The 13,783-nt window shown below is 35.6% G+C and overlaps 1 protein-coding gene across 7 annotated transcripts in view; it reads right to left on the bottom strand.

Moving 5' to 3' along the window:
• EDEM3 (ER degradation enhancing alpha-mannosidase like protein 3) overlaps positions 1 to 13,783 on the bottom strand; it is a 68,956-nt gene that overhangs the window by 15,078 nt on the left and 40,095 nt on the right. For 4 of the 7 annotated variants that reach the window (XM_049634084.1, XM_049634090.1, XM_049634089.1 and 1 more), the window contains 8 exons: positions 12,268 to 12,393; positions 11,979 to 12,062; positions 10,237 to 10,320; positions 9,565 to 9,689; positions 4,112 to 4,277; positions 3,709 to 3,863; positions 2,633 to 2,789; positions 419 to 610 (listed from right to left, as the gene is read on the bottom strand). In XM_049634084.1, the coding sequence (XP_049490041.1) occupies positions 419 to 610; positions 2,633 to 2,789; positions 3,709 to 3,863; positions 4,112 to 4,277; positions 9,565 to 9,689; positions 10,237 to 10,320; positions 11,979 to 12,062; positions 12,268 to 12,393 (1,089 nt within the window). The remainder of the gene's footprint in view (positions 1 to 418; positions 611 to 2,632; positions 2,790 to 3,708; positions 3,864 to 4,111; positions 4,278 to 9,564; positions 9,690 to 10,236; positions 10,321 to 11,978; positions 12,063 to 12,267; positions 12,394 to 13,783) is intronic. The other 3 variants (XM_049634086.1, XM_049634085.1, XM_049634087.1) reach the window with 3 other exon arrangements.

Genomic DNA, 13,783 nt, shown 5'->3' with positions numbered 1-13,783 from the left:
TCAGCATCACTCTCCATAGTCACTTGGGCCAAAACACCTCTGCTTTTAGAGCTGTTCTCTACGTTAAGGCTCCAAGTTAGCTTATTGTTCAACAAAAGGTTCTAGTAGTGGTTAGAAAGTCCCAAAACCCATTGTTAGATAATTTAAAGATACTAAATTAGAGAACAGGCCAAGAAATGGACAGTATCTAAACAATATTTTAAGTAAAATCCTATAAGTATGTTGTATACATAAATTATGACTCAAAATTTTCAAGATATGCTTTTAACTTTAATCTACTTTAATCTGGGAGAGTGAATATTTAGGTTTTAATAAATTAAATATTTAGGTTTAATAAATTAGAGCAACTAAGAAATTAGATAATTCTTACACAATACTTTAAATTCAATTTCAACAAGTACATTGTAAGTGTACACACCTCTTTATGTTTAGACAGATCTAGCCCAAACTGAGCTGGTCCAGCAGTCAACACTACCCTGCCAAAAAATGGGTGGGAAACAATCTGTACGGCTCGTGGAGGTAGCTGCTGTTCTTTCTGTTGCTGACTTGACAGTTCAATCATCTCCTGCATGAACCTCAACCCATCTTCAGCATCAATTGAACTAGCAGCCTAGGAAAAAAACAAATTCATTTTATCCTTTCCTTATGAAAACTTTCAACTTTCTGATTTCTTAAATACTACTACAATAATTTTCCCTTTCAGTTTTGGTCCCTATCAAATATTTTATGGCTTTTTTTGTCCTCAAAAATATTACTTCTGGAAATATTTTCTGAAAGTAAATTTATAATCTTTATCAATGTCTCTTTCACTGTTCTATAAACCACTCTGATACAAATGGGAGTATTAGGCTTCCACCAAATGCTCAAATGCTAATACTATGCTTGATTTCTCCCCACTGCTTCCTCTTTTCAGAAATAAACCTCATACCTGACCCACACTTCACTTCTTTGGAATTACGAACCAACAACCAGACTAAATTCAAAATATATGTATCAGGCATCTGTTAGTGTCGGGCTCCAGCACTTCACTAGGAAGTGGGGAGATAGTCTTTCACTTTAAGAAGTTTGTATCCAGAGGAGACAGACATGTAAAATTACCTATGATAAAATTCTCCAGTGGGAAAGTAGACTAGCAGCACAGACAAGGGAATGATTGATTCTGCCAGTGTGGATCTGGGAAATATTTAGAATGACATGTGATTTGAGTCTTAACAGAGGAAAAGCTAAAGAATGCCTGACTATGGTAGAAAGAAGGTGGATTCCTGAGACTGTACAGGAAAAGCCATTTGGATTTGACAGGAGTCAGAGGATGAAAGAAAACAGAGAGGGTTGGGACACAGAGACAAGTTCAAGCCTATCTTGATATGTCCAGTTTCGGTGACTTAGGAGAATGATGTTAGGGTCTACTGAGACGGACAACAAAAAGGAAAAGAGATGGACCGAGGTGGGGACAGGAAGAGATAATTAAATCAGGTTTGGACAGATTGAGACGGAGATGCAGACACGTATGACAGGCAGACTAAAGCTGAATTAGGAGTCAGGGTTACCTATGTGTATCTAAGAAATCATGTGTACAAAGACGACAGCTGAACTTGTAGAAACGGAGGAGACTGCTGAAGAAGAGTATAGAGAGAAAAGGGTATGATCCAGGTTCTTTGGCAGTGCCTACGTTGAGTGGTTGTACCAAAAAAGGAGAGCTCCAAAGGAATCCACAAAGCAAAGAACAGAAAAGTAGGAAAGATGTATGTTGCTGGAATGCCCTGGAAGCCAAGAAAGGGATAGGTTTTAAAAAGAGGTCAGTCAACAGTTACAGAAAAATTCAATCAAGTAAGGATTAAGAGGCCATTGGGTGGTAATTATGTCACTGGTGGCATAAGTAAAAGTAATGTAGTTAGAGATGTCACTCCCACTACTGAGAAGGGACAGTAAGTGAAACATAAGGAAGTGGATAGAATACTCTTTGAGGAAGGATGGATGTGACAACAGAGATGAAACAGAATTCCGAGACAGAAACTAAGGTTGTGGGAAGGCTGAATTTAAGGGATACCTGGTATGGATCCAGGTTGAAATTATTTAGCAAACTATGTAGTTTTCTCAGAATCAATACACTAATAAGCTGGGTAATTAAAAGGCCTCATGTTATGAAAGCTTTTCCAGCAAAAAAACAATAGAATTTTCCCAAAAGGGAAATCTGTTATCTTTCCTAGGCATAGACATGTACATGCAACTTTTGATTTCCATAACGAATAAAATACTTAGATTCAGGAATGTTTTGGAAACTAAAATACTGTAAACTACAGAGATATTAAAACTAATTATTAGCTTTTAAGATTATGCTCTAAATTATGGAAAGACAAGGGGCTGAAAAACAGAAAAATTTGGATTTGAGCCCTACATTTGACTATATCAATTTAAGCAAACTACCTAACTTTTTTGTGATTTAATTGATCTAGCCTATGAAAGGGTTGAATTACATGGCTTTCCAAGATACCTCTCCAAGTCCTAAAATTCTAGAATGGTTCTCTGAATCATCTATTAAAAGTTTTTAGAAAGCCAAATGTCATTATCTTATTCAAGCTAATGAGACCACAGAGGGCAGAGATGGTATCTAATTAGTACAGCAATGGCTTACTTGGATTGCATGTTGAACCAACTGGACTCTCCCATCTTTGAGGTGAATCAAACTCACCCCCATCTTCTTCAAGATTTCTAAATGTTCAGGGTTAGTGGCCATGAAATCTCGGGCTCTCAGAGGGGGTTTAGCTCCACTCCTGAAACTCTCCTCTCTGCTAAAAGTAATTACAGACAAGGTTTAAAAAACTACAAATCAGAACTGGGGAAAAACAGAAGGCAAATAAAAATAATTGTAGGTATTTGCAAAATTGCTAGTTATAGAACTAGTGAAACTGGAAAAAACTGGAAACAGTTAATTTCCCATATATTACTTAGGTTATTAAGTGGTATAACTCAAATATTTTACAATTACCAAAGCATGTATATTATCTGCAGGACTGTCTTAGTCAACAGCCTTATAAACTATTTGAAGGTACAGGATAGGTTGGCTTGGGGATTTGTTATTACCGATTTCTCCCTTGAAAAACAGACTTTTCTCCCAATATTTTAAAAGTAAAACAATACTTCTATCAGTGAGTAACAATACTCAAAAAATTTTTTTAATTTATTAATGGCTTTTCAATGTAACTATTTGGGAAAAAATGAACTCATTAAGCCAAAAAAATTTATTTAAAAATCAAGAATAAGCACTTCATCAAAAAATAAAATCAATTAAAACAAAATCTATACTTTCCTTATGTAGAAAACACAGTTAAAGGAAAAATATTTTTTAAATATTTTCTACATATACAAGACATGTGGAAATATCTGATGGAACTATTCTGGGTAAAAATGAACTACAGAAGTTAAAAACTACTATATGCCACCCACTGACCATTAATACTTAGTTCATTAAACAAAAGATACACCATAATAAATTTCCGTAAGAAAATTCCCATAAGAAAAAGACATTACTGCAGAATAAACTTTTTCATATAACTTTACCAATGAATAACTTTTAATTACTGGTAACTATATGCTTCAATATTTTTGGTCTAAGTAAACGTCTTTTGGGCTGTTATATGTTCCTTACATTCTCTATCATTTACGAACAATTAACTTTAATATTAACAAATATAAAATAATACATCTTACACTCTGATGATGCCTCTCGGACAGCTCTTATCCACCACATTTTTCAAGGGTTCACGAATGCTCTGAGCATACAACGGATCATTAGGGAAGAGAATCTGAGTGTTTGGACAAGTCCAATCAAAATTACTGTCATCCAGTTCTGTATATTCTGAAGTCTACAATATAAAAGAATGTTATGTAAATAAAAATAATTATTTTACTTAACATTACATCTTGTTCAAATGAAACATTGAATGAAATATAAGAATATATAGGATGCAATAAAGGAAACAAAGAAAATATCAAGTGTACTTTTCCTCCTACCATACATATATTTATTGAATTCTATGCACAGATTACTTTTCACTTGGAAAAATAAACACATAAAAGACAATAAAACATTTAATTAAAAAACATAACCTACTGTATTCTTCTTAGAGATGCTTTGATTTGTAGTAGAGAGCCAAAGAGGTAACAGATGAGCTTCTGTTGTAAAGATGTAATCTTCTATGTCAAAGATAATGTCTTCTTTATCGGCAAATAACAGGTAAAGATATTTAAACATCTCAGCCAAGAAGAAAGAATCCATTCTAAAATAAAAGGTCATAATTAAATCTTAGAACATAAAAATATTCAAATACCAACTATCTGAAAGCCAAAGAGTCAAGGTCAATAAACATGTCTGTATCAATTTAGATGTCCAAAGTACTACAGAATCCATCTATCCCCCGGTGGTAATAGTCTTGACTCCAAGCATATTCCAAGGAAATGAAAAAGACCAGAGGGACTGCCTACCATACAGGCACACTAAATCTTGTCAATGGTGCAGACAAGATTTTCCTATTGGCCTTCCAATGAAGGAGAGTTTTCCATTTCTTCTACAGAGAAGCAACAACAGGGAGGTAATGCAAATGAAACTTTACTAGTAAGAGCCATACAAGAATTGTCAATTAATATTAATTAAATTGGATAAAGTAATACAATTTTGATGGAGTTCATGATGTAGACACTTAAGTTATATACAAGAAGGTTTTAAGGTAAAGGAAATCATTTCTAAAAAATTACAAGAAAAAAGTACAACACAAAATCACAGGGACTATGATTGTAACTGTAAATATTTAAATACCTGTCAAGAAGGGAATATAGAACAAAAGGAATAAAAATATAAATATATATGACTTTACAAATGATTCAATGTTATAATGTTTTAATAAACATTTTAAAGAAAAGCTTTTAATAAAATCAAAAGTGGCAGAAAAAGCACAGCTGTTAGATGTAGTTACAGTAACATGAAATTTCATTACATTTACCACCTCCCAAAGAGTCCTAGGTTTTGGTGGTAATAACTTGTGGCTTACTGGACAGATGACATAGTTTTACATCTCCTGCCAAGCACAAGTCCTGGCACACAGTAGGCACTCAATAAACGTTTACTAAATCAAGTGAAACTTTTAGCAGTATTACAAAAAGAATGAACTAGAGAGGCAATGGAACACAGTGATAAGAACACAGGCTCTGGAAAAAGAAAAGGCCTTTCACTGACTAGCTGTGTAATCATGGGGATATTATATAAGGACTGTGAGTTTCAGTTTATTTTTTTGTAAAGGACATAATAATACCTGCCTAACATTGGGGTGAAGACTAAATGAGATACTCTAAGTCCATTATTTAGCATAGCACCTGGCATATGTATAAGCTCAAAACACAGCTATCCTTATTTTTCCTACACATCAATGATGTTTCATTTTTGAATGACTTTCATTACTCACCTGTAATGTCACAAAAATTTTTGAACATTCTGTAGTTAATCTTTTCAGAATATATAAAACATGCCCTGTCAACCTGCAATATACTTATGATAACGGGGAGTTACTATCATGAAAAAATGTTAGCTTGAGAAGTATAGACTGATGAACACAGTGTTGACTTGCGGTGAATTGTAGAACTGATTATGAAACAAATGATTTGGAAACATTTAGAAAAGAATGGAGACAGGATAGATCACTACAGTATGAGTTGGGTAAAGCTAGCAAACTGGGTATCTTATCATATAATCTCATTTGTATTAAAAAATCATTGGGGTGCCTGGGTGGCTCAGTCAGTTAAGCATCCGACTCTTGATTTCAGTTCAGGTCATGGTCTCACACAGTTCATGAGTCCGAGCCCCACACTGGCCTCTGTGCTGACAGCACGGAGCCTGCTTGGGATTCATCCCCTTCTCTTTGTATCTTTCTCAAATATAAATAAAAATAAAAGTAAAAATAAAAAAACCCCAGAAATGCAAACATATATGCAATAAAACTGTCTGGAAGACTGTTTATCAAATTGCCAACAATGGTTATCTTAGGGCTGGCAAGTAAGGGAAGTGTCTTAGCAAAGATTTTCATATTATTATTTTTTTTAATTTTCTTTTTACATGTATTTAGTTTTGAGAGACAAAGAGAGACAGCGTGAGCAGGGGAGGGGCAAAGAGAGAGGGAGACACAGAATCAGAAGCAGGCTCTAGGCTCCGAGCTGTCAGCACAGAGCCTGATGTGGGGCCCAAACCCACGAACCGTGAGATCATGACCTGAGCCAAAGTCGGATGCTTAACTGACTGAGCCACGCAGGCGCCCCTTGATTTCAGTTCAGGTCATGATCTCACACAGTTCATGAGTTCGAGCCCCAGGTTGGGCTTTGTGCTGACAGCATGGAGCCTGCTTGGGATTCGTCTCCTTCTCTTTCTTTGTATCTTTCTCAAATATAAATAAAAATAACAGTAAAAAAAAAAAAAAAAATGCAAACATACATGCAATAAAACCGTCTGGAAGACTATTTATCAAATTGCCAACCGTGGTTATCTTAGGGTGGGCATGTAGGGGAAGTGTCTTAGCGAAGATTTTCATATTATTTTTGCCATTTATTTTATTTTATTTTTTTTAATTTTTTTTTCAACGTTTTTTATTTATTTTTGGGACAGAGAGAGACAGAGCATGAACGGGGGAGGGGCAGAGAGAGAGGGAGACACAGAATCGGAAACAGGCTCCAGGCTCCGAGCCATCAGCCCAGAGCCTGACGCGGGGCTCGAACTCACGGACCGCGAGATCGTGACCTGGCTGAAGTCGGACGCTTAACCGACTGCGCCACCCAGGCGCCCCTTATTTTTGCCATTTAAATTCTTTCCAGTGATCATTATTATAAAGAAAATACAGATAGTCCCATTCTGAAAATTGTGTGTGTGTGCACGCGCGCGTGTGCACATGGGCGCAGGGACACTGGTGAGCCAGGTGACAGCACTGGTAGATCTGTAAAGGAATAAGCAACCAAATGCAAAGAGCTTGTAACCTGCAAACTCTCAAGTTCCACACCATAAGGTACACTGGTCTTGGTCGTAACCAGAATTCCTCCTGGCAATTTAGATGGAAATTTTCTAAGGTACGCTTAAACTGCAACTCACTGAACTTAGATTAGTAATATGTTAGATGACTAAGATGAGATTCAAGCTCTCTTTTAGGTCTAGAAACACATACACATACACACACCCCAACAAAACCAAATTTTGCTGAGGTAAGTATAAAGTTCTAAGTTTACACTAAAGAAAAAAAATCATTTACTCAAAAGTAGGGTGGAGAATACCCATTTGTCAGCAGGCCACAAGTAACTGAGGTCAATTGGCTACAAGTTCACCGTGAGGTGAATATAATAAAGCCGCTAAAAAATCTAAAGCACATCTAATAACACAGAATGATGAGGACTAGTAGTTCTCAACCTTTTGTTCGGCCAACTGCCTAAAAGATACAATGCTGTCCTCAATGCTGTCATGAGGAACAGAGTTGATGAAGCAGTGATCCTCAATTGAATAGAGGGTGTAAACCCATCAGCCCCTCAGAAAATTAGCAACCTTACAACTGTTCTTAACAGTGATGTTTTTGCCAGGCACATCTTAAGTGTGATTAATTCTGGACTTGTTATTTTAAGAGATACTCTATATATTGGAATATGAAATCAGATTAGGGCAAAGGCAGTGGTAAAAGGTCTAGAAACAACGTCATGTAAGGAATATTCACTGGGGAAAAAAAAGAAGAATGTTAAATTTAGAAAACTAGAACTCTCTAAACAGGATAAATCATGTCTTCCTCTGTAATTCTTCAACCTGTTACCCCTTTTTTTCCACCACAGCACAAATCACATGGTTGCAATTACGTCTTTATACACCTATCTTCTCCACTAACTGTAAGTCATGGGAGGGCAGGAATTGATTCTAATTTCTTTTTCCATCCCCACACCTAAGTGTGGTGCCTGGCATAAAGAAGGTAATTACTGTTCCTTGAATGAACTGCCAGAATAGCATGGTGTTCAAGAGCTTCGTGTTCTTAGAGTTCAAGTGTTGATGGGAATCTGGACTTAACTTTACTAATGTGTGACCTTAGGTAAGTTCCCCAATTTCTTTGTGCCTCAGCTTCTTCATCTATAAAATGAAGATTATAGTAGAAATTACACTTCAGAGAGTTCAAGATCAAATGAGTTAAACATAGAAAGTGCTTAATCAGAAGAGTGTCCGGGTGCCTGGGTGGCTCAGTTGGTTAAGCATCCAACTCTTGATATCAGCTCAGGTCATGATCTCACGGTTGTGAGATCGAGTCCTGCACTGGGGCTCCATGCTCAGTGAGGAGCCTGCCTGGGATTCGTGCTCCCTCTCCACGCCCCCGCTGTGCTTGCATACCATCTCTCACTCTCTCTCAAAAAAAAAAAAAAAAAAAAAAAAAAAAAGCACCCAGAAGGTGGGAAGCAGTGAATAAATGTTAAAAACAAATACACAGCCTATTTGCTTTCATTTCTTGCTGGTTATCTGCATGCCAGTTTCTAAAAACCTAACCAGTTTTCATCAGCTATGATCAGGGAAGTAGGTCCCAAGCCTCATTAATTATTATCTAAATACTCGGAGTGAAGGACTAAGGGATAATTCCGAGTAGATGACGAGTGCTGTGTCTCACCTGCCTCTAGTCCCTCTGCCTCAAAGTCTTTTTAGTACTTCTTCCTAACCCTTGTTCATCCTTCAAGATACAAGAACCTCCAGTGGTCTTCCAGTGACTGTCACATCCCAATTTGCATTTCATGTCCCTTTAATATGTTTCACAGCACTTATACAATGTTTTAAAATTTATTTACCCATCCATTCTCAGTGATTCAAAGATGGAAAAGACATGTCTTCCTATCTTTAATCCTCAAAAACTAGTATAACTCTGGCATATAAGACACCTCATAAATGCCTATGGAATGAACATTTGCTAACCAAATAAATAAACTTTAGTGTTCATTAGAAACTAGTGTGTTGCTATTTTCTGGACAGTTAAAATAACTGGAATGTTAGCGACTATCACAGTAACCAAAGTATGCTTTTTATAGCTTATTTCATGCCATCTACATCTATCAGTAACCAATGAAACAGAAACTGCCAGTGGTCTTCCCCAGCCTCCAAACCGGCAACAGAATAAGAATATACGTTAACCACGATACTACTTTGAGGAATTCTTGACATATATCATAATTCAGATCATTCATCACCCTGGTAACAGTTTTTTATATTATGTAAAGTGCCAGAAATTAACACAGAACACCCCATTCCTAATACTAAGGTTCTGATATTTAACAATCATTTGTTCATCTGTGTAAAAATCATTTGAGCACCTACTATATGCCAGGCACTATGATAAAAATACAAACTTTTCAAACAGTTTTAAATCAGCCTATTCAAGAGAGTTTAGAAATTAAACACGACGAACTAAGTTTTGCATCTTCAAATACCCTTTGTAAAGCTTATCTGAATTCTACCTAAGAGTCCTATTTTGTGTTGCTGTAAGTTACCCTGAGGAAAGGGGATGTTAGGAATTGTTTTACCTGTCCTCATGACTTCCAGTACGAACATCCTTCATGGCAGCAAATCCGCAAGGCACTCTAGCATATTTATTTAAATTTTCAATAAGTGTTTTCCCTACTTCAAGGTAGTAAGGATCTCCTGTAGCCTATTAAAAAGGAGAATATATGTATACATATATATAGCTTATATATTACCATACACCCACTCATTTATCAGATATTTATTGAGTACCTACTAGGTGCTTAGGCATTGTATCAGGCACTGGAACACAGGTTACATAGAACTTAGCTCTGAAAATAAGCCATGGATCTGCTTTATGGAATTTCTTAAACACACAACTGGAAAGCTGTCCAACTATATATCTCAACCCTTAGATAAAATTTTTAATACCCAGAAAGGTGGCCTGATTAAAGAAAGGTAAGAGACATGCTTTAGAAAGCAGCTCTCAAATATAAAACTCTATATAGAAATGTTTATACAAGTATTTTGAAAAGACAAAAAACTTAGATGTCAATTCTTACATCTTTCAGTAACTATGGACTAGATGAATGTAAACTGTAACATATCCAATCATTATAACATTAAACAAGCAGTCTGAAAACCCAATTACTATTATAAGATAGTGAGATATCCAACACAAAATGGGTGTTAAACAGCAAAAAAAAAAAAAAAAAAGAGGTAAAATAGCTTACTTTATACAAGAAGTAGGTACTTTCTGCAAATTCTGGTCTTAAAGGATGTTGAGCCCAATGTACCCTGAAATCTGTCGTAAATGCCTGGACAAAACAACATATAAATAGGTACCGTAATGTGAGTTAAAAAATAAACAAGTGACTCCAGAGTATATAATATAATAGCACATGAATTAGACCACAAACAATTTAAAAATAATTAAAATATTGATAACTTTCATCTACAAAATGAAAATTTTCATCGCTTAAAATCCCAATTCATTTTTGGTAAGGTGCTATTTTTACCAATTAAATGTAATTATTTTTGTAAATGATCATTCTGGCTATTAGGAAGCTTAGAGAAAACTATGAAACTCAGTAATGCCACTACATGGGCCTTTGTGTTTTCTTTTTCCTTATCTCCATTTTCCCCTCTTAAGTCCCTAGTTCTTATGTTTCTATTTTGGCATTTTAGCATATATTTTCTTTTATAACCTCAATCCTCTGCAGAGTGAGACAGGGCATTAGTTAAAAACTACACTAGTCTCACTTGAAATTATTTACTAACAGAGCCAACTGGTTAAAAAAAAAGATTAAGGGGCGCTTGGATGGCTCCATCAGTTGAGTATCCAACTTCGGCTCAGATCATGATCTCACATTCGTGGGTTCAAGCCCTGCATCAGGCTCTGTGCCAACAGCGCAGAGCCTGGAGCCTTTGGATTCTGTGTCTCCCTGTCTCTCTCTGCCCCTCCCCTGCTTACACTCTGTTTCTGTCTCTCAAAAAAGAAAATAAAGTGTTAAAAAAAAGATCAAAATAAAACTAAAACTTTGTTTTTTTAGCTTTTTTAAAAGTTTATTTATTTTTAAAAGGGGGGAGGCAGAGAAAGAGGGGTAAGAGAATCCCAAGAAGGCTCCATGCTCAGCACAGAGCCCAATGTGGGGCTCTATCTGAAAACCGTGAGATCATGACTTGAGCTGAAATCAAGAGTGGGATGCTTAACCAACTGAGCCACCCCAGCCCCCAAGACCAAAACCTTTGTGGGAACCAAATGAAACTTCATCTGCGGTAAGACGTATTTAGTTGAAACGTCAGTTTATTCAGAGTGAATGCAAATTTTCTACAATGTACAGTCCTACTTACTTGAAGGCTAATATAACTATACTTTCTAAAACAAACACTTTAGGAATGCTCAGATATCCCACAGTGTAGGGAATAAGCAGCGACAGAACAAGGTCACACATGAGTTTGAAAATTTTTAATGGTACATTTCTGGAAAGCCAAAATGTGTGCTATTAAAATCTTGCCATATCAAGCTAGAAATAATATTTATTACTAATATATAAAAACCAGGCAGTCTATGTGATCAGCAAGAGTATGTTCAATGTCTATCATTTTCATAAAATAAGCTTCAGAAAATAAAGAGTAAAAAAAAGTCTCTCTAGCTGATGGATATATGTGAAAGTTAGAACTAGACAATGCATATCTAATGGCGTGGATTAGAAAGGCTGAAAAATACTAATTTGGGTTTTTGGGTTTTTTTACACAAAAGTCCAGCATTACCTTAAACTTGAATTCTTTTGGTATATGAGAAAAAGGAAAACCATATGTAATAGTTTATAAACCAAATATAAATGGATATACTATTTAACCGGGAAAAAACAGAAAAAGAGAATAAACCAACCCTGAAGATGACACTTGGTACATTATTAAATTAGCAAGTTACAGTATATATAAATTAGAATTCCAAAGATTATTTGCTTACCTCTGGTAGGAAATTGTGTTTTTTAATCACCTGATACAACATTTCATGAGTTTCAATGGCAGGCCTAATATCCCCCTTTAAGACCTAGAAGTCAACAATAACAACAAAATTACCTAATAAAATAGGAATTGATTTTGTCTAGAGTCATTATATACATAGAAAGCTGCACATTAATACATTTTAAAATGTGACTCCATTTTGGTAATTCCATTTTAGAGGTCACAAATGTACTTCATCATTCTACATTAATATTAAGAAAGTACAGTGTTTTGTTTTGGGGTTTTTTTACCTGCAAACCTGGAAAAAAGGCGAGCAAAGCATCCATCCAAGTCCGAGCATTGAGCATTGGCTTGTGGATATGCACATCAAGTAGAAGAGGTGGCTGGCTAATGTACCTCATTATGGCATCGTAATGCTAGAAGATCACAACATGTGTTCATGAAAGCAGATGAAAAAAGATGTACTACTCTAAAAACAGCATTTCGTTAAATCACGCTGTGAAGAAAGTAAAGCTGAACTTATATATAAATAAATTTACTAAGTAATTATGTAAATATTTAAGTTATTCTGTATGGGAATCTTTCTAAAATATATATACTCCCCTGTGTTAATTCTGATACAGAATATTAAAGACTATAGTTAATATAAGATCTTTGGAGGGGAACAGATCTGAACATCCCATCCCTGATGGGATGTCTTTTATGTTCTTAAAAACTCTTTTTTCCCCTTCTTTTATCTTCTTCCCTTAGATATTTCTCAGCTTTGACAACAACAGGTTGAGCTGTTAGTCAATGAATGGTAATGAGCCAACAAAAATAATCTGTTCTGTTCACCTCAAGAAAATCTTGTAGTAATCTAATAAACAATATATGATAGTGTTTTTTAAAGTATTCAATCGATAACTTATTATTGGGTCTCTTACTGGTTTTTCCTAACTTGTATATTATTTAATAACCATTACTGAGTATCTGCTAGATGCTGAGACACGGCTGTAACACTTCATATGCCCTAGCTCATTTAATCCTTCCAGTATCTCCATGAATGGTACTACTATTTCCATTTTATGGATAAGGAACAGAGACAAACAGTGTAAAGTTACTTGCCCAAAGTCACAAAACCAGTGGTACAACCAGGATTTAAACTCAGGTAGAGCAATTCCCATACTTCAGTCACTACACTGTACTGTGTCACAGTAATGTGGGTGAATTGATGGGTGCACAAACAAATTATAAATAATTTAAAAAAAAACCACAGTGATACAGCTGATGAGTTTGCTGTACTGATTTCATTTTGCTTCAATTACAAAGGCAATCCAGTCAGGTTCAGTAATCCTTACCCTTCTCTCTTAAAACTATGCCTGTAATTCTGACCCAGACTTAAGACTTACAGACCTGCTTTTGAAATGAACACTCACTAGTTTCTCCTAGGTATCCAAAGCCCTGTATGCTTGATGTGATCAAGGAGTAGGTCAAACTTCCAAGTTTTCACAAAGAATTGGAATCCACAGGAAAAAAATAACTAGTAATTTATTCCAACAAATTCTCTTCATGCGTAGAAGATTAGGTAAAACTCAAATCTACCCATTTTATTACTTACTGGCAGATCTTAAAAACTTTGATAAGAGATGAAAATGAAAACTTTTGTAATGAAAATGAAATTGAAATTAGTTTACAATGAAAAACTTTGTAAACTAATTTTTGGAATTTATATAGTTTTGTCCTATCCCTGCCCAACATCATCAGGGAATACTGACAAACACACACACACACACACACACACACACACACACACACACACACACACAC

Source organism: Panthera uncia, chromosome F1 (assembly GCF_023721935.1).
Source record: "Panthera uncia isolate 11264 chromosome F1, Puncia_PCG_1.0, whole genome shotgun sequence".
Classification (NCBI taxonomy): domain Eukaryota; kingdom Metazoa; phylum Chordata; class Mammalia; order Carnivora; family Felidae; genus Panthera; species Panthera uncia.
This window is presented reverse-complemented; position numbering and strand designations above follow the sequence as displayed.